Here is a 27,742-nt window from a genome sequence, read left to right on the forward strand (position 1 = left end):
GGGAAGCAGGCTCCCCGCTGAGCAGAGAACCCAATGTGGGGCTTGATTCCAGGACCCTGAGACCATGACCTGAGCTGAAGGCAGAAGCTTAATCTGCTGAGCTACCCAGGCACCCCCAAATCAGTATTTCTTTCAAGTTCTATGATGACAATCCTTTCCAGGATTAGATTTTTTTCACTTTGAACTGCTAAGTATATTTCACACAAAAGGAACATCAGTCAAACTTTTAATTAATCAAACAATTTTATCTAAGCCAACTGAAATTCTGTGCTATTATTTACAATCTGCTCTGAGAAGAAAATGTGAGTCATAATTTAAACTCACTTATTTAAGGTGAATGAGATCATTAGCCATCCAGGTGCCTCAGAGTCCACTTTTACAACCTGCTTATCTTTTTTTTTTTTTTTAAAGATTTTTTTTTAACCTTCTTTGACAGATCACAAGTAGGCAGAGAGGCAGGCAGAGAGAGAGGGGAGAAGTAGGCTCCCTGCTGAGCAGAGAGCCCGATGCGGGACTCGATCCCAGGACCCTGAGATCCTGACCTGAGCCAAAGGCAGAGGCTTTAACCCACTGAGCCACCCAGGCGTCCCACAACCTGCTTATCTTGAGAGCAAAATCACTCAGATACAATCCTGTCAATGCCTGAGCTCTGAATTACAAGAATCCACAAGCAGTCCGGTCCCAGAAGGACCCTTCTATGGAGAAGGTGTTATGATCAAGATTACTTACATGGGAGGTGGAAGAATACAGAGGAGCCCAGACTCTCACATGTAATCCCACCATTTCTATAGCAAAGTCAAATAGTGAGAAGCTCAGCCCTGCTCTGTTTTCCAAAATGGACTCAAAAAGCCTTGAATGTGGCCTCTTTCCTCTATCCAACTGCATAAGGAGAATCAAACAGAAACAACAGTACGAGGAGTTCTGTGCCCCGTGCTATGAAATTTCCCTGGCCATATCTTATCTCTCCCTTTTGAGATTTCAGTTTCCCCATTTGTACAATGATTTTCAGCTGTTCTAGATAATTTGTCACACTTTTTTTTAGCTTATGTCCACTTTTTCATCCATTTGTGTAGTGACTCCCTGACCCACTCCTCCAGTTTTTCCTCCAGTTAGTAGTGACTCTCTGACCCACTCCTCATGCTCCCCACCAGCAAGCACTGAAGTAAAGAATCCTTACACCGCCACAGACAATTTACTCTTTATTGATTAAAAATGAAGGAAACATGCAGCAAAATACAAAGTCAAAAAAAGGGAGAAGGGAAGGTCAAATATTTTACATCTTCCATAATCTAGCATACATCATAAGGAGGAACCTCCATTTATTGATACACCATTATTCTATCCTCAGATTATTAAATAGTATCAGCTGGCTCTAGGATTTGGTTCAAAACTCAAGCAAAAAACCCAAACAAATCCATTAGTCATATCGAATAAGACCATACATTTCACAAACAGCATTGGCACATGTTACCTTGTGCTAAATTAGTCCCTATCCCCAGGGACCAAGGGATCCTAGAGACCTAGAGACAGAGGTGTACCCTGGACCACTGCTCCTTGAAAGGAGCAAGGTCACTCACTAGGTTACGTGCTGTCCATCCTGGGAAGTTTCTGTTCACGTATTCTCTCAGCATCGCTGCGAAAGTCAGCAAAGGGCGTCCACCATACATCATGCAGAAGAAATAACACTGTCCTGGGTCTTGGTGTCTGACTCCTAATTCCCAGCAGGGCAAAAAATGAACTGAAAAGAAAGAGAAAGCCCTAGGCCACTTCTATTGGCATCCTTGTCCCACTGCAGTTTAAAAGTCATGGGGAAACTGAACACGGCAATGGGCTGCTGCTCACCTCCTGCCTGGGCTCCAGACCACTTCCAAACAGAATGCTAGAACAGAGTGAGGCCACTACCTCCGGATTTATCAATATGTAGATGATGATGGCTTGACTGAGACAAAAATACGTACTCAAAGGTAAGCCACTAGCCTTGTGCCAAAGGGACACTAACTCCTTTTCGTGTTATTCCCATCCCTCTAAAAAAAATTTAAAAAAAGAAAAAAGAAAAAAAAAGAAAAGAAAAAGAAAAGCTAAGTATTCTTCCAGCAAACTATCAATCTTTTCCCTCTCTAGGCTTGGCAGGCCTCCCACTTTTTACCAATCCTGCTGGGACCCTGGACTTTGGTGTCTGATCCTCTCATCTACTTTCCTCCCAACGGCCACTCCAAACCCATCCCATCCTTCTCCCCAACATCCACTCCTTTCCCAGTATGCCTCTGTACCTAGGGCAGGGAAAGGAAGCCCATGACTAAAACAACAAGCTCAGAACCAAACAAGAGCTGCAACAACTCAGTTGTGGGGAAAGCTTCCAGAGATATTCCAAGAGACAACTAGGTGAAGCGATCTCGTTATTCACAGACCAACAGTACTGGAAAGGGCTTGCGTGATTCTGTAAGAGGCAGCTCTCCCCTTTCCATGGTGCTAAAGCCCATCTTCATGTGTCGTTTTAAGGCCAGACTGAGTGTCCCTTTCTTAGACAAAAACTGTTAGGGCTACTTACAGTTAGACAGAGGTTGACTGTGAAACAGTAGGAAAGAAAATCGGCCCCACCGATTACTCACATATTGCATTATGAGTGCTCGTTTTTAAACCTAAAGAATAATTTATATTATTTCTATAGAAAATCAAATGAACACTGTCTACTCAAAAATCCTAAAAGTCTCGGCACATGTGGTTTCACTTTCCATCCTGGGTCAGGTTCAGCGCACAGAAGTGTGGAGCCCCTCCAAAGGGTCAGTGCAGGACAGGGCCAGAAGGTAGGCCTCGCTGGCCTGGTGAGTCTCCTTTATTGCTGTAGAAAAGCTCAGCCTTGCATTTCCTTATGACGTGGAGGCCAGGCAAATTTTCATGGGAGGATTGAGGAGCAGTTTTTCTTCAACTGAATTTTTTAAGATTTGAAAATAAATACTTCCACAATGATATGAGTTATTATTCTTCCCGTTCAAAACCACTGCTGGGGAAATTCACTTTTAGAAGCCATTACTTGATGTTTTCGCTAAAAACAGTCCAAAGTTCCACTTTTTAGGATCTGATGGCTGAAGTTCGACTACAGTCAGATGTTTTGCACCAGCTGAAGTTAAGGCTAGCAACCCTTTCTGGAGGGAGTGATGAAGAGGGGTGCCTGAGAGCAGCTTCAGCAAAACGCTTGGAAACATGAACAAAACAATAACACAGTTTAGGCTGCCTCTTTCTGAGGCTGTGCTTTTTCCTAACAAAGATTGCTCGAATTCACATCAGATTAAAAAAAAAAAATTACTAAATTAAATTCTCTGGGCTCCAGATAAACAATCAACTTTTAATTGCTACTTCAGTGGTGAAGATATATCCCAAGATGCCCACATCCTGTCAGGTGTGGGAGAACAGGCAGGATGAGGAAGCCCAATATAGCTGCTACTTTCCACCCAGCGCCATCATTGGAGTAAGGCAAGATGAGCTGCCAGATCTCCCTCCTGAGCCTTGAGGCACAGTCCCCTTCTCAGCTGGAGAAAGACAGGGGACATGCGCAGTAAGTTGACTAACGGAAGTCTTTAAAGGGATGCTGGCCACTGGTGATCCAACTTTTCTTTCCCTGTGGGAAAAGGGGGGAATGATGGCAGGAAGAACATAAAGAAAGACCTCTAAAGCTCCTAGCCGGGAGGTTTGTTGCTGGGTTCTTTGGCAGTAGTGGGTTTAGGCCAACAGAAGCAACAGAGATACGCATGTGTGGAATCTCCTTAGGCCGCCTCTTTCAGGGCTGTGGTTTAGCTGATGCTGAGCTGGGCAAATCCTATTAGTTTACCATCATCAGGAATATCCGAGCCTTCGACACCAGATGCCTAAGAACCAAACAAAATGAGAAGCTGTGGTTATTTGTAAACAAAACTGCACGTAGCAATTAAAACTGATATAAGGACTATGGGGAGGAAGACAGCAGGGTACAGTTCCTGGGATATGAAGATGCAAATGAAGGTGTCTCTTCCAGAAAAGGTGGGGTCTGGGTACAAAGCTGGAGTCAGACTGCAAATACTCTCTCTTAAGAGTCAAGGGCCTAGGGTAGGAGGCTTCCTGGAGGGAGAACAGAGGGAAGCCACTCAAAAGGAGACACTGGCCTAAGGCCTTAGGGAGGCTAAATGAACACAATCCACCATATTTTAATATTCTCAGCACTCAGGGAATATACAAGCTGGTCTACAGAAGCTGCTGCTATGTAAGGACAGTTTAATAAAGAGGAAGAAATGAGTACCAGTTTGAAAGTGACAGATCGATTTGACTGAGGTTCTTCCACAATTTTCTGCAAATTCGCTGCCACTGTAATCATACAAACAAAGTATTAAGAAGCTAAGTAAATCCATTTCCTACCATATTTTAAAAACTTAAATGATAGCTCAGAATCTTCTATGTTCAACCAAAATGGAAGTGGAACGATAACTCACTCCCCAAACAAAAATTATCTTTTAAACTCAACTCTAAGTAGCACAAATAAATCTCGAATCATGCTCAAAGTAACTTTCTTTAAGATGCTATGTTAACTGGGGCAAGACACACAGGTCAAAGAGGAAGGATATGTCTACTCAGGGCCAGAAAGCCCTATCCTGGGAGCTGCTGAACTCTGGCCTGCAGCCTATTTCTAGTCTGGCTGTGGGCTAAGAACAGTTTAAAGACCGTGAATGGACCACAAGCCTAAACTATTTACTAACTGGTCCTTTACAGAAAAACTCTGCTGACTGGCCCTAGACAATGGTCTTTTCCTTCAATAACATGTACACATGGGCCGATTATACCTTTTCTTACTTTCTGCTTATTCTAGAAATAAGCCTCTAACAAGTTTTGCTTACTTCTTTCTTGCTCTGTTAAGGGCAGAGTTTCACCCTCCAAAATGAACTGGATATGGCTAAGTATACTTTAACTTGTGATTACATCATCAATTCTACTAGAGTCTCCCAGCTTTCACCTACTGTCACAGGAAGTCAGAAAGTGAACTCTGAAATGAGATTTTCTTTTTTGTGAGGAACTATTACCAATACCTGTATTTCAGCAATGCCAAGACCCTCCAAGACCCGTGAGATCCGCTCAATGGAATCAAAGCCTGTTTTCTAGGTCCTAAATACAAAGACAGAGACACCAGGGTGCAGGGCAGAGTACAAAGTAGTTACCTATTACTAAATCCCTTCCATCGACAAGGCCAGCAGAAATGAGTTCCTGAGATACACCCTCCGCTGTATCTGCGAGGAAAAAAAAGAAGGTGCTCCATTTCTTGTGCATGCACGTTACTGTGAACTCCTAGAGCAGATGTTGGCACTGGCAGGCCCAAGCTAGCTGCTAAATTCACAGAACCAAAGAGGCGGGGGTGGGGGTGGGGTCTTCCTTCCACACAAAGGTTTCTCCTACCACTGGGGTTACCTCAAGTGGGAGATTCTCTTAGGTGTAGCTAGAGCACAGAATCTCTAGCAACCAGATGGCCAGTATCAACTCACTGTAAAGATAACTTGCACTAACAGTGATGCTACAGAGGAAAAGTCCCATTGTGAGGGCAGCCCTGGGCCCAAACCCCACCAGCTCTGAGATGTGATGTGTGTGCAACATCTTCAAGGCTAGTATAATGGAATGATTTCTTTTCAAGCACATCTTGAAAGAACAAATTGTAATCTCTTCTCTTCAGAGATCACATCCCAAGTTTGTTGCTAACATCATTTTCTTTTTTATTCTGGTGGGCTTTTCTTCATATCTAGTGATTTTACATCATATAATCTGATCAATGGTTGTAATAGAAATGAAAAGACAGGGACACAGCATCCCTAACTGATCTCCTCTCCAACCGAGTCAGTGCTGCTGCTTCCTGAGGGCTGAACACTGAGCCTGAAAGAACAGGAGGACCTCTGGGGGTGGGTGGGCACACATTTGTGCTGATGACCAGCAACTTGAATTAGTTCCTTGAAATGGGACTCTTCCTGGTTTTAAACAGTGAAATGGATACACCTCTGCACACCTGGCTTCCGTCCTCTTTCATACTTAGTTGCTGATGATACTGAGACAGCATGAAGAATGAGAACTGCACACAGGATGAATGTGCTGGCTGCTGGCCTCCTCCCCAGTCTGAACGCTTGAGTAACAAAGGCAAGAAAGAAAGAAGTCTCATCCCAGGGAGAAGTTCATGGCCAGAAACTATGCCTGACAGGACTCCACTTCAGCCTGGGAAGAGAGGAGGCTAGAAGCCTTGTTTCTTCTTTACTGTCATGGAGAAGTACAACTATGTTCAGTACTGAGAGCGAGAACTCTGCACCCTGACAAGTGTGGATATGAATTCCAGAGGCACCTCTTTCGACTGTGTGAACAAGTTACCTCACCTCACTCTAAGCCTTGTTTCATCATCTACACAAGGGGGACAATAATCTTCCTCAGGGGAATTCTGAGAACTTAATGATAGAAAGCTTAGCACAATGCCTGGCCTACTATGGTAGGCAGAAAATTAGAGCTACATTCATTACTGTTTGTATTATACTAGTTTTACAAGTGAGGTTAGTAGTAAATAAATTGAGTTTTTATTTTATTCATATGCCACCCACACCCTTTAAACCAGGAACATTTTCATCATCTTTTAAAAGTAAAATATATCTAAAGGACAAAAACATCACAACACATTTCATTAAATAAATTAGACGTTATTTTGTTTTCAATGTTTTTGATGGCTTACCTCTCCCAGGAGTAAACTCGAATCGAATATCATTTAGTTCTTTTTTTGAATTCCTACAAAAGAAAAGGGAATGTGTAAAATAAATTTCTGGATTTATGCATACTGACTCTGCCAACATATAACAGGAAAGCCGTACCTCAAGAAAAACCATTCTATTTCCATAGATCCTATGACCTATCCTAATGAGCTCACACTGCAGGGCTCAGAGCAAACTACTCAGAGTGACCATCTAACTGTCCTACAACCCTTTTAATTTATGTCTTCCAGTAGTCAATATAAAAACCTCATGTTAACACTACACTTATTGTGAGGAACACTGAGTAATGCACAGAACTGCTGAAATCATTATATTATATACACCCGAACTAATATAGCACTATACTTTAAATGGGGAAAAAAACTACCTACGCACAAAGTAAGAAAAAAACAAAAACCAAATGCCCTCAGGCTTTTGAGGAGATTCTTTTTTTTTTTTTAAAGATTTTATTTATTTATTTGACAGACAGAGATTACAAGTAGACAGAGAGGCAGGCAGAGAGAGAGATGGGGAAGCAGGCTCCCCGCTGAGCAGAGAGCCAATGCGGGGCTTGATCCCAGGACCCTGAGATCCTGACCTGAGCCAAAGGCAGAGGCTTAACCCACTGAGCCACCCGGGCACCTCTTGAGATTCTTAGACGCCTACTTCCATCCTTAGTCCCATTAAGATATCATATAAACTAAGAGGAAAATGTATGTGCACAGGAAAGTATAATTAAAATGATACAGGATAAAAAGATTAGTATCGAAAATAATACAAAGGACTTACACAACTCAACACCAAAAACCCCCAAATAATCCAATTTAAAAAGGGGCAGAAGACATAAACAGACATTTTTCCCAAGAAGACATCCAGATGGCCAAAAGACACATGTAAAGATGCTAAATATCACTAATCATCAGGGAACTATAAGTCAAAACCACAATGAGATATCACCTTCCTCTTGTCAGAATGGTTAGAATCAACAATACAAGAAACAACATGTGTTGACGAGGATGTGGAGAAATAGAACTCTAGTGCACTGTTGATGGGAATGCAAACTGGTGTAGCCTCCATGGAAAACAGCGTGGAAAGTCCTCAAAAAGTTAAAAATAGATTAACCATATGATCCAATAATTACACTACTGGTATTTACCCAAAGAACAGAAACACACTGATTGAAAGGAATACAGGCACCCCTATGTTTCCTGTTGCATTATTTACAATAGCCAAGATATGGAAGCAACCCAAGTGTCCATCGATTGATGAATGGATAAGATATGTGTATATACAATGGAATATTACTCAGCCATAAAAAAGAATGAACTCTTGCCATCTACAACAATATGAACAGAGTTACAGAGTATAATGCTAAGGGAACTTAGTCAGAGATGGACAAAAACCGTATGATTTCACTCCTATGTGGAATTTAAGAAACAAAACAAATGAACAAAGGAGAAAAGAGACAAACCAAAAAACAGACTCTTAACTATACAAACTGATGGTTCCCTGAGAGGAGGTGGGAAGGGGGACCGAGAAATAGATGGTGATTAAGAGTACACTTACCTTGATGAGCACTGAGTACTATATACAGAATTATTGAATCCCTGTATTACATACTTGAAACTAACACCAAATGTTAACCGGAATTAAATTATTTTAATACTGGAATTAAAATTTTTTTAAAAAAATATGTGGCAGCATTAAAAAAAAAAAAAGAGGATACCCTTCTCCTCCTTACTCCCACCCCAGGCTCCCCCAGAAGAATGCCTTGCCCACTACACGTGCTCAGTCTTGGCAGCCTCACAAAATGAAATACATGATGCTCCCCCAAATTCCACAGGAGTTCAGACAATGAGGGAGAAGGAAAAGATGAGAAAAGGAGTTAGACCCATACTGGCAGCAGAGTTAATACATGGCTCCAGAGATTTAAATGTGTGCCTGGTGAGGGACAGTTACTGTAATCACTCAGCAAACCATATACTGAGATTAACCAGGCTCCCTGGAGGTTCTGGTTAAAGGTGGGCATTTAGAATACTATACGGAAAGGCAGACATGCTTGATCACTAAGGACCCAAATCCACTTTATCTAAACAATGAAGAGGGTTAGGTCTACCTGATGGATACTTGAAAATATTCCTGAAGTTGTGTTTAGAATGTAGTTACCCGTCTCTAACACAACCTATGCCCAAATGATTTTCCCCTTCGACTGCCTTCTCTTTGTACCTGTATACAGATTTATACTTTTGCATGTATACCACCCGAAGTGTCTTTAACCTGTGTTAAGTACATAATGCAATTCAGCTTCCAACCTAGATCTGACTAACAAGTGAGGCGTTTTATTCACTCTTTACTTGGTATCCTGCCACAATAACCAACAGTGTGATATAGAGTCTTCTTGATACATAATTGGTCAATCCATTCTTTCTGAAAGCTGAATAAAAAGATTGAACATTCAGCATCATTTTAGTGACTTAGCTGGCATGCTAAGCACAAATCCTTCAGAGACAGCAAGACACTAAACTGGACTAAATATGTTTACCATCTCTTCTAGTGGTTTCACCTCAGAGTCTTCATCAGTGAGAGAGAGAACATAGTTTCTTCTTCCATAAATAAGTCTGGAACACAGCCCACTAAAAAACCACTCTCTCAAAAAGCTAGTTGTATCACTTACAAGTAAGTATCTTCTCTAACTTCCTGAAGCACAGGTCAAATATAATTTTTGTACTAGTAGCTGCTACATGATTTAAAAAAAAAAAGTTTTTAAAAGAGACAAATGGTATTCTTTTTGCACAATCAGAATTGGACAAGATTATCAAGACACTTTAATGAATCCAAAACTATCTGTGTTGAGACTAGGTATATTGACTAGGCACAGTTTCATCGCTCCGGGTGGTAGAATCAAAACATTCTCAAAAAAGGTCTCCCTGCTTCTATCTCTGATTATGGTCATATTGAGAAGAAGATTAGGAATTTTATGTGGGAAGAGGAATTAGTCCATGGTAATTTAAGGAAACCCTTTTAAAAAATGTTAGTAGTAATAAAGGTCTGAGTTGTCTCAGGTGATACTTTTAATTTCACAAACAGAACGAGACCCAATTAGAACAATACAACAGCCACTGCTAGTCTAACAAGAAAGCTCTGCAATCCTAACCCAACTACCTCCAAGAGGAGGGTCAGAACGAACAGACTGCCACTTATGGCACTTCTGTGAGCAATCCGTCAGAGCCTGGCTATAAACCCCACCAAGAACCACGAATTCAGAACACCTGCTGTAAAACAAAAAGACCAGATATATTCTCAGAGGGTTTTCCTTTCATCTTTTAAGAACAAGGCCTTAATATGATCTATCACAATCAGAAAGCTCTCCATTCTTGGGTCAGTTGATTGCAGAGTCCATGATATATAGTAAATTACAAACCTAATCTTCAGATAAGCCAACCAGTGCTATTCCCCTAAAAACTATTCCCCAGTTACAGACCATACTCAATTACAGAACCTAAACTAGCTGTACTGAAAACGACTAGTGGGAAAACAGCTAAGAGAATGTGTTAACATCCAGGTCCTTGCAATGTTGCTATTACTTTTTTTTTTTTTTTTTTTTAGATTTTATTTATTTATTTATTTGGGAGGAGCAGAAGAGAGAATGTTAGGCAGTGAGTGTGGAGCCCGATATAGGGCTTGACCTCACAACCCTGAGATGAAACCAAGAATCGGACGCTCAACTGACTATGCCATCCAGGGGCCCTGTAGCTCTTACTTCTGAGGGAAACAATACCACTGCAATGCCCGGCACTTGATACTGGGGGGGCACACAATCTTATCCAGTTACTCTCATGCACAGACTATTAGAAAAAAAAGAGTCCCTTTCAAAGAGAAAATAGCACATTTAGAGTATGCAGAAAACAAAGAGAAGATGTTTACTTACCTTAATCTGAGTACTAGGCTGATTGGGATCTTGGTTTCTTGTGAGCCTGCTCCTGAAGGCAGAGCCTAAAAAACATCGAAAGGTATAAAGTCAGAGTCTGGACTACTAAGCATGAAGGTGACTAATGGTCATCAGCAGAGGAAATGTCCACATGGCAGCAATTTCCTTCACTCTTGGTGAGGCCAGACCCAGACCAGTGGCTGGCACATTCCCTGCTGTGGCAGGACATGCACTCTGAGGAGCAGCAAGAGCTGAATGTCAACCTGAGGCAAGCACAATTAAAAAGAGAATTCTCAAACCCACATGAAATTCCATACACAGCCACATTTATATTTTGTTTACTCAGATCCCTCTTTCCATCCACAAGGGTGAAAGACACTAAAATTGGGGTTCTTTCCTTTAAATCTCCCAGTGTATCATGCAGCAATATACAACATAGGCTCTAAAATCGCCTGCCCCTTAGGAATCCACCCAGCCTGAGATTCCAGATCTTTTAATGGGTAAATTAATCCTCTCTGCATTGTAAGCTATCCCCTGTGTGATATTTAAGTAGTTTATAAAGTAAATCCAATCTTTCCATCAGTTTTCCTAAGACAACTGTATCTTTTCAGATATGAAGGAAAGAAATGGAAAGCTTGGGTCTGATGAAAAGACTACATGAAGCCAACACCATGACTAACTGGAAGCTCTCAGAGTGGTGGCCTCCAAAGGCAGATCACCACCACAATGCAAAAGGAAAAAATCAGAGAACTTCATCTTTACTTCTTTCTTTCTTTTTCTTTCTTTCTTTTTCCTTTCCCTTCCTTTACTTCCCTTCCTTCCTCTTCCTTTCCTTCTCTTTCTCCCCCACCCTCAAGATTTATTGATTTATTTATTTGACAGAAGAGAGAGAGAGCGCACAAGTAGGCAGAGAGGCAGGCAGAGGGAGAAGCAGGCTCCCCACTGGGCAGGGAACCCGATGTGGGGCTCGAGCCCAGGACCCTGGCATCATGACCTGAGCCGAAGGCAGAGGCTTTAACCCACTGAGCCACCCAGGTGCGCCCATCTTTACGTTTTTTAATCTAAAATGTTAGAACAAAAAAATGAATTTTCTAATATTTAATAAATAAACAGACTCTGGAAACCTCACATCATGTGTTATGCACAGTATTTGAAGTTTCCTGAGGGAAGACAAGGAGCAATTCACAGCCAAGGAGGCCACTGCCCTCCTTCCCTTGACTACTTTCAGTGTATGAGGAGCTAATGATGTCTGTGTGTGACTGATGATGGGCATTCACAGATTATAATACATAACTACAATAAAACCAACTCCCCAAATTCCTGATATTTGGAATGTTTCCATTGTTAACTTATTTTGCTGCTTAAAAGTCTGTATGATCCTTGAAAAAGTATGATCCTTAAAAGTCTGTATGATCCTGTATGACCTCTTACCTGCATACACTGAAAACTGTGAAAACAGAATTTCTAACTTGTTTTAAAAACTACCACAACATCAACCTTGTTACATAAGGCACTGCTCCACACCAATTTCTGCTTTCTTCCTCTACCCAGAAGACCGGCCACTGAAGTGCACTCCTGCCTTACCTGAGCTGTTTTTGCTGGCTCTGCTGGGGGTGGGGGAGAGACTTGAGTTGGCTGTGCAGACATGTGCCCAGCTGGGTGAGGTAGATGAGCAGTAATCTGTTCTGGAACTTGGAGTAAAGTACCCACGGGATCAGTTGTTGGAAACAGCTGTAACAGAAACATACACACAGTGCTGCTTAGTTGAGTGGAAAAGGAGACAGGTCTACTGATGGGCAAGCAGAGCCTCCCAGGGTGACATTTTCAAAGTAGTTTTTGTGTAGTTTACTGCCACATCCCTACCTCTCTTGAATACATCTATTTCAAATGGAAGTCAAATATTTCTACTAGGCCTTATTGTTTATAACAACTTTTTTGAGGTGTAATTCATATCCCACTAAATTCACCCACTCTAAGTATACAACTGGATGATTTCTAGATGATGATGTTTCTAGCAAACATCACTACAATCTAGTTTTAGAACATTTTCATCAACTCAGAAAGTTCTCTTGTGCGCATTTACATTTAATTCCTGCTCCCACACCCAGCCCTAGGTGACCACTGACCTACTTTCGGTCCCCATCAGTTTGCCTTTTCCGGATCCTTCATATAAATAAAATGCATGCACTCTGTTATGTCTGCCTTATTTCACTTAGCACAATGTTCTGAGGTTTAGCCATATTATAGCCCATAGTTTGCTTTTATTCCTTCAGAATAAAATTTCATTGCATCATATTTATTTTTAACTATATCTATTCTATTTCCTTTGCCCAATAAAATAGCACCTCTAAGACACAGATTTAAGTAGTAAATCTTCTTCTACAGGAGCTACATTTTTCTAGGTCTGAAAACCTTCCACTACTTAAAAAGAAAGACAAGTAATCAGTGATTCATTAACGAATCTGAAATGCTTTTCAAAACAGATATAAAGCTTTATAACCAACACAGACATTATATATATATATATATATATATACTTTCGCATGTTTGAAATATTTTATAAATTTTAATTATGCAATGTGGGGACAAAAAACTGATGTTGAGTTGAAAATAAAATTAAACTATTCAAAATTATAAGTTGGTGAAAAAAATACTAAAGTTGGCTACAATTTAGAACTGAAAGAGAAAAAAACTGAAAGAGGTCTAATAGCTGATATTATATAAACAAAGTTAAGAGATAAAGTAGTATAATTTTGTGATCCTTTAGCTTCATAGAGAGGAAATTAAAAGTAACTCTGGTTCTGGATTTTGACAGAAAAACAGAACATTAAGATTACTTTTGAAAATGTTAACATTAAGTATTAGCATTATTTCAAAAGGAGCCTCCAAATTGCATACATGTGTTTACCTATAATAAGAACAGAAATGTTAGACAAAATCAAGAAACGAACTGATATGGAGAAACCGGAACCTTGTGCACTGCAGTCGGAGTGGAGAATGGTGCAGCCACTATGGAAAATGGTAAGGTGATTCCTCAAAAAAAAAAAATTAAAAATAGAATGATCCCCTTCTGGATACAGACCCCCAAGAATTGAAAGCAGGAACTAAAACAAATATTTATTAGGTAGCCATGTTCACAGTGGAATTATTCACAATAGTCCAGAGGTGAAAGCAAGCCAGTGTCCATCCAGTCAAACAGAGAAACAAATGTGGTAGATATATCCAATGGAATATTATTCAGCCTCAAAAAGGGAGGAAAGAAGGAAATTCTGACACATATTACATGGGTGAACCTAGAGGGCATTATGCTGGGTAAGATGAGCTGGTCACAAAGGACAAATACTCTTTGAGTCCACTTACATGAGGTATACAGAAAGCAGTAGAATTCAGACATAGTACTGAGTGGTGGCTGCCAGGGGTAGGGGGTGGGAACATGGGATGATTATTCTTCTGGAGAAGGACAGTGGATAGCTGCGCAACAGTGTGAATGTACTAAACGCTACTGAACTATACCCTTAAACATGGTGAAGATGTTAACTTTTATGTTATGTGTACTTCACCAGGGATTTCAAACCCAACGACAAAATAAGGAGTGCAGGAGTATGAGTATGAGACCTGAGAGTCCACGTGGGGGTGCTACTGAGGCAAAGGGACAATGATAAGATCATTGAACAACTCTGATCAACTATAAAATGCCCTCGCCATCAACAGTGGAGAAACTAAGAATTAGTCAAGATAAAGTAAGAGTAAAAAATTATTTAAATTCTCAGAAGATTACAAGAAGAAATGTTATTTCTTGCACACACTTCATCTCTATCTCTGGCCAGCAGAGGCTAAATTTGGTACCACCCTCATTCGGGGATACAGGCTGTGGTGGCAGGAGCCAGAGAACTCAGGGAACAACAGAAGGGCTCTTCTTCCTGCTGGCATTTCCCTGCCCAAAGCCACTGCTATGAGCATGAGTGACTTCAAGGGGTAGGGAGATGCAATTCCACCATGTAGCAAGAAGAGCCAGAAATCCTAGTGAACTGCAGTTTCTGCTATAAGGTGTCAGATACCAGCCTATAAATATGCTACAGTACAGTATTTTAGTCTAAATACAATGTGCACAAATCCTGTACTTAACGGTGTGCAAAAATCGTATGCCATCCACACAAATCAAGTAGAAAAATAGGTACTTTTAAGCAACGGGGCAAAATCAAAATGATTTAAGGGGGCAAGACGTGTATCATTAAACCAAATACTGAGCTTGCAATGCAGACTGCCAGAAGGAAGAATGTATCACAGAATGTATCTCCAGAAATAATTGTTATCTTCAAGAAATGAGCATAAGGCAGGCCAGCCTAACAGGACTCTGTTTAGTAGGATTCCTATCACCAAAAGGCAAGAACTAAAGACAACAGAATCTACATGACAAAAAACAATGGGAGGCGGGGACCGGACAAAAAGAAAAAGTAGCATATGACAAATCCCTGGACAGATTGATGCAATAAGACGACTTTCCACATCAAGCTACCCAACCCAGAAAAGTAATTCATAAAATCAGGCAAGCAAGGAAGGAACAGCTTTCTGAGCCTTTAGGTTAACTTTTAAATGAGTGCAACAACACCAACTTACTGGAGAAGTCCTTTTAAACTCAGAATCAATACCTCCGGTGAAATCTGATTGCTATAAATTCCCATTCTCACTTAGGCCCATATAAAAAGATGTGCTTAACATTAAAACCAAACCAAAACAAAATGACTGGTTTTTTAATGATTCAAAACCCACAACTACTTACCTCAGAATTTGATAATGGTTCTTTCACTCGGGGAGACTAAAAGAAATACAAAAAAGGCTTATTAACTCAAAACTTAGGTTACTTGTAGTCAGTTCCAAACTGCACAGAATGTTGAAACGCAAGTAAACTCCATTTCATTCTGATCCATAAGTTAAGTCACTCGTAACTCTAGTGAGTTTTCTGGAAAAAGAAAATACCATGATACTATTGTATTTTTGTCCAGGTAGCCTTTAATACATCAATGTCTTATGGTATTTCAAAAGTTCACAACTTGAGGTTTATTTGTTTTGCTGTTTTTTTAAATTTATTTGATACACAGAGAGAGATCACAAGCAGGCAGAGAGCCAGGCAGAGAAAGAGAGGGAAGCAGGCTGCCTGCTGAGCAGAGAGCCCGATGTGGGGCTCCATCCCAGGACCCTCAAATCATGACCTGAGCTGAAGGCAGAGGCTTAACCCACTGAGCCACCCAGGTGCCCCACAACTTGAGGTTTATAACCAAACATAATGGGACTGAGTTCTCAGGCAATAGGAGGTCACATTCTTCAAAGTACAATTCCTTCTACTAAGCATGAACATACTATTTTTTAAATTTAAATTCAATTAGAAACAAAAAATACATAATTCTTTCAGATGTAGAGTTCAATAATTCATCAGTTGTGTTTACCATCCAGTGTTATCATGAACATATTATATATATAATATCCCAGACCAAATGTAAAGCCTTCAAGCTAATTATCCAACACATCTTCAAGGCAGAGTAATTCAGGTTATGGGCTTTAATGAAGAAAACTCTTGAGACAAAACTGAAAAACCAGTTGTAATCTGCTATATGAACATCTAAGCTAAATTTATTTAGTAAATCATTACATCAGTGATTCTGGATACACGCAATTGGAGAATACAAAAACAAAACAAAAAACAAAACAAAACACCCTTACCCTGTATCTAAACAAATACCAATTTATGGTCAATGCTACCAAGCATCAATTTAGACTACCTAAAAGGTCAGATTATTCAGCTTAGGTTTTTGTGAATTTTCATCACCACTTTATTAAGGAGAATCAAGGTTCAGGTGATAACTAACATACCACAGCAACTATAATGGCCAAACCAAACCTTTAAAAAAAAACTTAGTATTTGGAAATAATTTCAAACTTACAGAAAAGTTGTTAGAATGAGAATCATTAACCTTTCTTCCTTATTTGCTTTTCTATTTAAGATGTTCACTTTCTCTCTTTTTAAATAGATATACAATATATATTTAACCGGTCATATTGTTCCTATACCATTTGAGAGTAAGTTGCATATGTCCTAACTGCTTACCACTGAACAGTCACTGTGTATTTCAGAAGACAGAGATATCCTCTTATGTAAATTCACACTACTAAAGCTATCAACTTCAGTAAATTTCACAATAATGTCAATTTTAATCACCTTTAGTCAAGGCTTTTCCAAGTTCTCCAGTATGTAGTAATTATATTCCCCTTCCAACTAATGGCAATTTTGAAGAGACACTTCAAGACCCTGTAAATATCCTGCTCATCAAAAATTTCCCCTATATTTAGCAACTGCTGATGATCCTTGTCTGACCTAATCTTTATTGACTGCTTTATCGTGGCTATAAAATGACGATATTCCTCTCCAATACTCTTCCACATTTACCAGTCAGCACTGGCAATTTACTATAATGAAGAATTAGCAACCCCCGCCCCGGCCCCCACTTATTTATCCATCTATTCATTATTGGCATGGATTCATGGATTCCAATTTTTAAAATGATTTACAATTAATTTATTACTACACTTAATGATTTTTGATAATTAAATTCTAATTTGGTGAGTGGGAGCTCATTCAACCTGGTGCACCTGTTATCAAATTATGACTTTCTTTTTTAATAAAAATAACCTTTTTCACAAAGAAGATATTCCAGATTCATCTTGTATTTTTGCCATGTAAGCCTCAGAATCATCCATTTCTCCAAGGAGCCTTCATTCTTTTAGTAGAAAATGACATTAAAGACCAAGATCTGGGCATAAAATGAGCTCAATGTTACTGCTTTCCTGACTCTCTGCATACCTGATAATCTTTGATTAGATGCCAGATGCTGTGAATATTACTTTGTTGCAAGCTGATAATTTTGTATTGCTATAAATATTCTCAAGCTTTGTTCTGGAATACAGTAAAGTTACTTGGAAATGGCTTAAGCCTTTTGGATCTTGCTTTTATGAGCTGTTAGTTGGATCTGCAGCAGGGCTCAGTATAGGGCCATAAGCTCCCCAATACTTAGACCTAAGACCTTTCTGAGAACTCTACCCAATGCCTTGTGAATACAGGCTTCTCCACTGACTGGTGGGAAGAGGCACTGTTCTTGGCTCTCTGTGAGCAATGGGCACTGTCACCCAGTCTCAGGTGGTTTTCTCACATGTATTTCTTAAAGAGTATTCTGCTGTACACTCAAAAAGGAAGCTCTGTAGATTTCTAAACTTCTCTCTCTGTATAGCTCTCTCCTCCCTGGTATTCTACCTTATCGATTTCATCTGCCTTGGTATCCCTGGACCCTTAGCCTATTTCCTCAACTCAGAAAGCTGAGTTGAGGAAGCTATAGTGAAGGGAATAATCAATCAAACAAAACTGCTCCACAACTGACATAAGTGTTAGAATGAGCAGAGAAGGACACTAACATAGCTATTTTAACTATACTATAATTACTACATCTCACATTATCTTCAAAAAGTAAGACATGAAGGTATAAAAATGAACAGACACAAAATCAAACTTAAAATATTTAATGTCTGTGATATAAATAGGACTGAATGGGATTAGCAGCATTAGGCACTGCAGAAGAAAAGATGAATGAACTTGAAAGCCAGCAACAGAAACTGCAAAATGGGACTGAGCAAAAAGAGAATTTTTAAAGAATGAAAAGAAAATCAGTGAGCTGGCAATTTTAAAGCAGCTTAATATACAAGTTACTAGAGTCTCCAAAGTGCATGAAGGGCAAAAGAAAATATCTGAAAATATAATGGCTATAATGATGATAGCGTGCATTTTCAATGTAATTCAATTCAAACAAGACTTCCCTTTTACAAAAGAATTCATGTCCTCAAAAATAGTTACAGATTATGAGAAATACAGAAAATTACTCACTTTGAGAACAAATTCTATAATTTTCTAAGCTATTTACATACCAGTGTATTAGTTTATAAAAAAGCTACTATAAGTATTTCAGAACTACAAAATTTTATTTTTGTTTATTTTTAAAGATTATTTACTTATTTATTTGAGTGACAGAGAGATAGCAAGAAAAAGCACAAATGGGGAGGAGAGGGAGAAGCAGACTTCCTGTGAGCTGGGAGCCCAATGCAGGGCTCGATCCTAGGCCCCTGGGATTATGACCTGAACCGAAGGCAGAAGCTTAATGGACTGAGCCATCTAGGTGCCCCCCAAACTACAAAATTTTAAATAAATTTCTCTTGCAGATGGCTAGGGGATAATAATCAAACATTATAATTTATCTTCCCAAATAAAATCTGTTGGTCAGAGGAAAAATTCCTATGAAAATCTCTTTCAAAGTAAGCTAAAACTTCAAGATTCATGTACCTCTGGCTTCCTTTGATCACTTCAATGTAACATTATAAAACAGTATCGATTTAAGGAGGAATCATATAAAAAGTAAGGAGAAAAGAAACCTGTCTCAAATTTTAATAAACTCATAATCCTATATAAACAAATATGTGTCTGTGTGTGTGTGTATATAACTTTCCAAGGTTAGAATGTAGTAAATTTTTGCCAATTCTCATTGGCAAGGACTCTACAAAGTAAAGCTTTACTTCTAGCTCTGCAAAAAGACTTCATCTGACAAGATCAACAAATATTCAGTGCTCATCAGCAAAGTCATGAGTGCTATGGCAGAGGAGATCTTACAGGCAGGAAGAGATATACCATCTACCCACCACTAATACCACAGAAAGGTTTTAGGCAGTCAAGGCTGTGATGAACCTCAAACATTAATATTTCCCATTTATATTTCTATTCCTGGGAATGAGTCCTAACAATCAACTTGAGGTATTAACTTTAGGAAAGAGTGGGGGGAAAAAAACAAAATGAGCTTTGTCTTCACTGCTTCAAGCAAACACATACACAGACAAACACAACCATCCAGGATATAGCAACTAAAGAAAGGTACACTATTCAGTGATCGCTTCTTCCTCAATGTTTAATCAATCATCAGTCCTATCCAGTGTACTCTCATCTCAGACACAGTTTACATCTCTAGACTTTGGCCATTTTTATATCCGTAAATATCATATTCAAACAGATGTGTCAGTCCACTCTTCCACGTAGGATTAAATGGGCTCCTACAGTTAATAACTTCCTCAAGGAAATTCTGTTATTAACACTTGTATTTTCTATGTTTTAGATGGTTAAGCTGAACAGAATCAGAGAATATCGTATCTCAGAGGCTTCAAACAAAAAGACAGAGCTCTATCTTAAGCACAGAGTTTAATAAGACTTACCCTGAGTTGTGAAATTGCTGCTTTCCCTTCCTCACTTTCTTCATCAAATTCGTCATCACTCCACTCCCAGCCGCCATCTTCTGTCTTATGAAGGCGGCCACTGGAACCTGGTACTCTCCGAACCTGCACATGAGGAAGAGAGATGTGGCTTATGGTAGTGTTTGATATTTACTATATATACTGTATGTGTCTTGCACCCCTCCCTTGCTCTCTGTGCTCCACTACCTACCTGTCTTTACTCCAACCACTGACCTTCCCTATACATCTATACTCTTGGGCCCAAGCACCATCCAAATCCTTCCTATGTGAAGTCACAGACCAAATCTTATTAATGGTTTCATGTTGAGATTTGAAAAATTTTTCTTCAGCCCCAAAAATAAATAAACCCAAGACAGAGAAGATTCTGGTTTTTTCAAAATTTTAAATTTAAAAATCACAATTATACCTGCAGTTCCAAGAGCACTGTTATCTGTGCAAGTTTTGTTAAGAAAAACAGCAATCTTCTTTTATCCTCTTACTCACAGGGAACCACTTTCAACTCATTCTAGCATATTCTTTTTAAATTCATATTCCTCCAAGTAATGTGTTATTATTACCCCTTGATTCTTTGGTTTTAAGAATTACCTACTGGACTTCCCACTACTAAAGATGAGAATTTAATCTTATTATCAACCCCCTATAACTCTTTTCTCAAGATACAGTGAAATTTTGGTTAAATCAAAATTCAGTGTTTCCACCACATGATTTCATTAGTGAGACAGTTAAGCCTTATTGTATATTACAATTACTTTTCTCTCTCCTGTAAACTTCTTATTTCCCTTGGAATTAATAATATTTGCTTATTTTCATGTACTTATCATATTTAGCCCCAAACTGTCTCCCAGTTGTGTAACTCTCCTCTCACCTTATTCATATACATTAGGTACTTCTCAGGATCACCTTCTAGAGGAAGATGCTACCCCAGCCTCCTAATCTGCTCCAGCCTAAACTGGTTTCTCAGCTCTCCCTCTATCACCTGCCACATGACTTCCTCTTTCTCAGTTTAAGTACTTCCTGCATTATTAGCATGGCATACTAATTAAAGCCATGCATTTTTCAACTTTGATTCCATCCCCAGAACATACGGTTTACCTGGTTTTAAAAAAAAAAGTCTGGGTTAGTAGAAATCATTTTCTTTCATAACGCTATATGTAACTGCTTTGCTATGACCTGGCTTATTGGGGAGCAACTGACGTCATTATGATATCCAACACCATCCATGATCTTTCCCCCTTCTCTGGAAACTAGAGAACCCTCTTTTTGCCTCTAGTATTCCAGCAATGTGTCTTAGTGCTGGTCTATTTCCATTCATTCTGCTACGTACTTGTGCTTTTTTAGTCTGGAAATTTGTGACTATCCATTTGGAAATTTCTCTTGAATTATTTTTTTCAGTGATTCTTTCTTCTATTTTCCTCCATTCTGCTCTCCTGGAACTTATTTACTCAAAATTGAACCTTCTCAAATGATCCTCTAACGCTCTTGTCTTTTTTCTTCTGTTATTTATCTCTTGGCGTTTGGGGCTCTATTTTCTGGGAAATTTTCTTAGCTTTACCATACAACCATATTAACTATTTTCATTTCTTCTATAATGTTTTCCACTTCTAAGAGCTTTTTGTTCATGGTGGTGTCAGTGTCCAGATGCTCCTTTTTAAAGTACCAGCTCTGTTAAGATAAAACTTATATACCATATAATTGACCCATTTAAGGTTCAATTGTTTTTAGTATATTCCATGTTGTGTAACCATCTCCATAATCAAATCTAGATCACTTTCTTCATTCCTCCACATGGCAAAAACAACACTCAAGACCCATTAGTAGTTACTGCCCATTTCCATATAATCCCAGTCCTGGGTAACCTTGAGTCTACTCTCTGTCTCTATACATTTGCTTATTCTGGACATTTCACATAAACAGAATCATATAATATGTGGTCTTTTGTAAGTAGCTCCCATGATTAGCATAATGTTTTAAAGGTTTATCCATGCTATGACATGCATCAGTACTTCATTTCTTTTTATTGCTCAATAATATTCTATCATATATTAGTACTTCATTTTTTTAAGATTTTTATTTATTTATTTGACAGAGAGAGAAAGATCACAAGTAGGCAGAGAGGCAGGCAGAGAGAGAGGAGGAAGTAGGGTCCCTGCTGAGCAGAGAGCCAGATGCAGGGCTCGATCCCAGGACCCTGAGATCACAACCTGAGCCAAAGGCAGAGGCTTTAACCCCCTAAGCCACAGAGGTGCCCCCAGTACTTCATTTTTAATTGCTGAATAATGTTCTATATTATGGACACATGACATTTTATATATCCATTCATCTACAGATGGATAATCAGGCTATTTCCACTTTTTAGTTATTATGAATAATGCTGCTGGGAATATTCATGTACATAGCTTTGTGTGTACATGTGCTCAATTCTCCCAAGTAGGCCTAGGACGGAATTTCTGGGTCATATGGCAGCTTTGTTTTGTGTTTTTAGAAACTGCCAGACTACTTTCTGAAGTGGTTGCACCATTTCACATTTTCATCATTAGTGTGTGAAGGTTCCAATTTCCTTAATCTTTATCACAGTTGCTACTGTGTCTTTTTTTTATTACAGTCATCCTAATGGGTCTTCATTGTTTTCTGCGTAATGTGAGGAAAGGGCTGAACTTCACAACTCACTCTGGTAGCTACAGACAGTGATTTAACAGAGTCTAGAATTAATTAATCAATTGTGTAACATACCTTTTCGTTCTAGTAGACAGCACACCTAGACAAACTGCAGGCTAATATTTATTGAATGAATATATCAAAGAATACTAAAGAGAGGGTTGGAAAAACTGAGTAACACCTAAAAAAAGCATTTTTAACACATACATAACATAACAAAGCATTTTTTACCATATACTTTCAAAATGCAGAAGTAAATTTAACCAATTTCCTAAGAAACCAGAGTAAAATCTCCATTTACCTTCTTAGCTCTTTCAGAAATAGTTGGTGCTCTCTGCAGTATTTTTTCTTGAAGAAATTCTTTATTCTGGAGAGGAAAAGTAAGTTTTCTTCTTACAAGTTTTTACTGAACCAAAGAAGCTGACACAAATATTCACTACAATTAAAATGTGATATAGTAACTGTTTTATAAAGAAGTTTGAGGAAAGTTTTCATTCTTTTTTCTTTAATTCTAAAGCTCCTTTAGAAAAGGAGTTTCACAGATTGAAACAAAGCTTTACTGTACTATATGAGCCATTATATATGAGAAGTTTGCTTTACCATATCTCCTTCAGGATCATGGTCCCACATTTTCAACTACAGTAACATCCCACTTATCTATTCCTCTTTGGGAAATGAGATGTTAACTAACTCAGTAGCAAACTCTGAAATGAGAGTTGAGTATTTTTCATAGATTATATTACTACTGGCGAAATTTAGTATCAATTGTTCCTGTTAAAATTTAATCTGATGTTCAAATTAATTTATACGAAAAATACATTTACTAATTCTAAAGCATGTGTCTTAATTACCAAAGGTCATAGAGATAATGCCCCCAGCAATTATCTGATCTACCCTCATTTTTCCAAACATCACCTTAAGAAAAAGCAACTTCTTAGCAGTAAATCTAATTAGGTAATGAGGAGGATTACATGAATACATAAAATCAAAAGAATTTCTTACCTTTGCTTTTTGGAAAAATTTGTGCCTTAACAGTTCTGCTGCTGTTGGTCTAAAACCAGAAAAGAACGTTTTAATAGTTAATTCAAGTGTAATTGTGGGTTTCCATCTTCAAAAATGAGAAAAGGATTTCTTGAGCAGCGAGATATAATCTCAGTGTTCTCCACTTTCCTTAACGGGCTAAAAAGCAAAAAGCAGGATAAACTAACTCGGTACGAGACACGGAGTAGAGAAGAAAACTCAAACAGAAATGATCTGATAACTATTACAGATCCTTTGCAAAATTCATTAGTGAAATGTTTATTCTGAAATCATTACTTCTTCGTGGCTTTCAATATATTTGCTATTATTTTGCCAAGAAATATCATTTCCCAAAAAAAGTGGGCAGTATCTACTTTAACAAGGCATAAAAATACATGTAACCTCACAAAGAGGAAATGGACCAAGTCAAGTCCTGCGCCTCTTGACACATGCCAGCTTGCCAGCCTTCAACTTAGAAAACTACATATTCTTAAAAATAAATCTAACAATTATCTTTAAAAAAAAATTGAAGATTCTGAAAGTAATGTATATATTCAATATATATATTGAATCTATACTCAGTTTTTTGCTCGACTGTACAGTCTTTCTTTGCTTGAATAAAGGCATCATCATTGTCAATTATACAAACTCATAAATAGTATGACAGAGAATAAAGAATAAACAATACTACACTTAAGACACTGGGCCTGATTACACCATACACCTACCAGGTAACCCTCAGCAAATCTCTTCTCCAAGGTTCTGTATAACTGGTCAAGTTCCTGCAGGCAGTGTTCTAAAACATTACTGTACAATGTAATAAGCTAGGACTTTCAAAACAAATCCCGAGGCCCATAGCAATTAAAGCAGAATCTGTGGGGGCAAACCCACACATCATTAGTTTTTAAAACTCCCCGAGTGATTCTAATGTACGCTCACACTTAAGAACCAGGGCCTCAGAGGACTATTGTACAGTTTAAGAGAAGAGATGTAAAAGTGCTATGCAAACTGAAAGCAGACATTATCCTTCCTATTTTCTCATCCAATCAAGATTTCAGTATGTTCAATAGTTTGCACCACATTGCTTTATATGATTAATACTTTTCTTCTGAGTTCATTTCCTTCTTTCTAGTGTACCATTTCTAGGACTTCTTTAAGTGATATACATGACTGGAAACTCAATTTTTGTCTTTAAAAAATCTTAATTTCATGCTTATTCTTGAATAATAGTTTGGCTAGACTGGGAATTCTGCATTGTTATTTTCTCTCAGAACTGTTCCAGTATATTCTGGCCTTAACTGTCATTAGGAAAGTGGCTGTCAGTCTACCTGCTATATTCCTCAGTCGGTAATCTGCCCCCTTAGCTTGCATTTAACAGATTCTCTTTGCCTTTGAATCCAGCAGTTTAAGAGACTTGTGTACAAATGGGAAAAGGGAAATACTGCCTGGAATTGGTGGAGGGATGGTTCTTTAACCCGAGACTATAAGTATTTCATCAATTCTAGAAAATTCTCAGCCATTATTGCTTTAAATATTGCTTCTCCCGATCTCCCTAATCTCTCCTTAAAGTCTACAGACACATATACATGTATATGTGTGTGCACACACACACTGAACCTTCCCATTCTATCCCCCAAATATTCATCTTTCTTTTTATATTTCCATTTTTATTTTTTTTTAAAGATTTTGTATTTATTTATTTGACAGAGAGAGATGACAAGCAGGCAGAGAGGCAGGCAGAGAGAGAGGAAGAAGCAGGCTCCCTGCTGAGCAGAGAGCCCAACGTGGGGCTCGATCCCAGGACCCTGAGACCATGACCGGAGCCAAAGGCAGCTGCTTAACCCACTGAGCCACCCAGGCGCCCCTATATTTCCATTTTTAAAACATTCTTTCTGTGCTTCATTCTGAGCAATTTCCTCAGTACATTGTGATTAAGTAAGAGCAGAAAGTCCTCAGTCAAATTGTACGGGTTGGAATTCTAGCTCCAACATTTATTAACTGTGTGACTTTGGGCAATGTTACTTAACCACTCTGTGATTCAGTTTCTTCATTTGTAAAACAGGAAAAATAATAGCACCCTCCTCATACAAGTACTGTAAAACTTAAATGAGATGATATATGTTGTCAGTTTACAGAAGTGCCTGGTAATTTGATTAGTAGTCAACAATTATCTCTTTTTTGTTTTATTGGCTGTTCTATTTAACCAATCCACTGAAGTTTTGTTTCCTTTTTAACTTCGGAATGTTCTAAACGAGGTGTAATTTTAGTTTACAAGCTGGAAATAAGATGTTTTACAGCTTCTTTTTCTTTTGAAATAATTTTAGGCTTATAGAAGAGATGCAAAGATAATATCGAGGTCCTACATACCTGTCACCAGCTTCCCCCAATGTTAACATTTTACATAACTGTGATATAATTATCAAGAAATTAACTAAAAATATTAACATTGCTACAGACTTTAAAATATTAATACTGGTACCACATTATAAACTATAAACTTTATTCAGGTTTCCCCAGTTTTTGCACTAACATCCTTTCTCTGCTCCAGGATCCAATCCAGAACATCATTTTGTTTTTAGTCTGTGTGTCTCCTTCATCTCCTCCAACCTGTGCCACTTTCTCAGTCATCCCTTTCCTCACTCTAGAAGAGTGGTGGTCAGGGAGTTTCCAGCATATTCCTCAATTTGGCTTTGTCTATGTTTTCTCATTACAGACTAAAGTTAAAGATCTGGGGAAGAAATACCTCAGGAGTGCTATGTCCTGCACCTGGTATCAATATCTGGGAGTATGGAATAATAAGTATGTCTTACTACTGCTAATGCTAACCTGGATCACTTGTGAAGGAGGTGTCCACTTTCAAATTTTAGTTATTGTATTTTTCGTTTCTAGTAGCTCCATTTGTTTTGTCTTCTTGGTCATACTCATATTCTCTTCCTACAGTTTTGATTTCCTCCATTAGGATTTTAATTACTTTAAATATACTTATAGCTTTTCAGGTATCTTTGCATTATCCAAAGTTCTTGGAGCACTAATCCTTCTGCTTGCTGTGTCTGCTGACTCTGACCTGCTGTGTAGCATTTTACTATGTGTTTTATAATTTCAGCTTCTGGTCCCTTCAGTGGAGCATTATTTGCAGGAATCTCATGGATCTGGAATTTAGAACAATTCGAATGGTATAGTTTTCTAATTGCTTCTGCCAGAAATAAAACTGGCTTGGCAAAACGTTTTTTATTCTCTAATCTTGTGGGCTCCTGGATAATATGGGCCATATAAATTCCGATTGTCAACTTATGGAATGTCCAGGTCAGAGGACTGGATTATTCAGGAGAAATTCTGTTTTGTCTTTGTGATGATGGACCATATTTTGTTTTCCAGTCTGTCTTCTTACTCAAAAGGCAGACTTGTAAAGGTCCCAGCCATAAGCAGGGATCTCAGTTCAGAATCCGCATTGGCTGGGCCAGTATCTCATTTTCAGTCCCCACCTGGAAATCCGAAATCTAACTGAGTATGTTATTGGAATGAAAAGTGTCCCACTGAGGGTGGCCCAGGATCAGTTCATGATACATCTTCTCTGAATTAGGTCATCCTCATCATTTCTAGCACCTGAAGTGGAAACCCAGAGAAAAGGGTTTGGTTTTTAAGTTTCATAAATTTATTCAGCACTTCTGGGTATTTGTGACAAAAAAATCCTGTTATTTTAGTCAGTTAACTAAGCTAAAGCCAAAGTATTCCCTGTTTTTTTAATACTAATTTATTCAGAAAAAGAAAAAAAAGTTCTAATAGCACAGGTTTGAACTTTGCTACCTGTTTTTCTTGTCCTTTCCAGTATTTCAAACAGTAAATTCTGAAGCCCCATGAAATATACTAAGGACGTGACTAAGAGTATCAATTAAAATCTATTACTTTTGTTGACTGTTGGAGAAACCAAACAGTAAATTCTGAAGCCCCATGAAATATACTAAGGACATGACTAAGGGTATCATTTAAAATCTATTACTTTTGTTGACTGTTAGAGAAACCAAAATTTAAAAACTCTTAGTGCTAAAAAACTGAGTAGAATATATGTGTG

General features: G+C 38.5%; 1 protein-coding gene across 3 annotated transcripts in view; it reads right to left on the reverse strand.

Moving 5' to 3' along the window:
• Positions 1-1,186: 1,186 nt before the first annotated feature.
• Positions 1,187-27,742, reverse strand: part of OXSR1 (oxidative stress responsive kinase 1) — a 100,644-nt gene continuing 74,088 nt past the window's right edge. For all 3 annotated transcript variants that reach the window (XM_032353105.1, XM_032353259.1, XM_032353195.1), the window contains 10 exons: positions 23,656-23,704; positions 22,955-23,020; positions 19,960-20,082; positions 15,443-15,478; positions 12,247-12,393; positions 10,663-10,727; positions 6,719-6,771; positions 5,181-5,249; positions 4,271-4,335; positions 1,187-3,863 (listed from right to left, as the gene is read on the reverse strand). In XM_032353105.1, the coding sequence (XP_032208996.1) occupies positions 3,789-3,863; positions 4,271-4,335; positions 5,181-5,249; positions 6,719-6,771; positions 10,663-10,727; positions 12,247-12,393; positions 15,443-15,478; positions 19,960-20,082; positions 22,955-23,020; positions 23,656-23,704 (748 nt within the window). In that variant the 3' untranslated portion in view covers positions 1,187-3,788. The remainder of the gene's footprint in view (positions 3,864-4,270; positions 4,336-5,180; positions 5,250-6,718; positions 6,772-10,662; positions 10,728-12,246; positions 12,394-15,442; positions 15,479-19,959; positions 20,083-22,954; positions 23,021-23,655; positions 23,705-27,742) is intronic.

The sequence above is a fragment of the Mustela erminea genome, chromosome 1 (genome assembly GCF_009829155.1).
Source record: "Mustela erminea isolate mMusErm1 chromosome 1, mMusErm1.Pri, whole genome shotgun sequence".
Taxonomy (NCBI): Eukaryota; Metazoa; Chordata; class Mammalia; order Carnivora; family Mustelidae; genus Mustela; species Mustela erminea.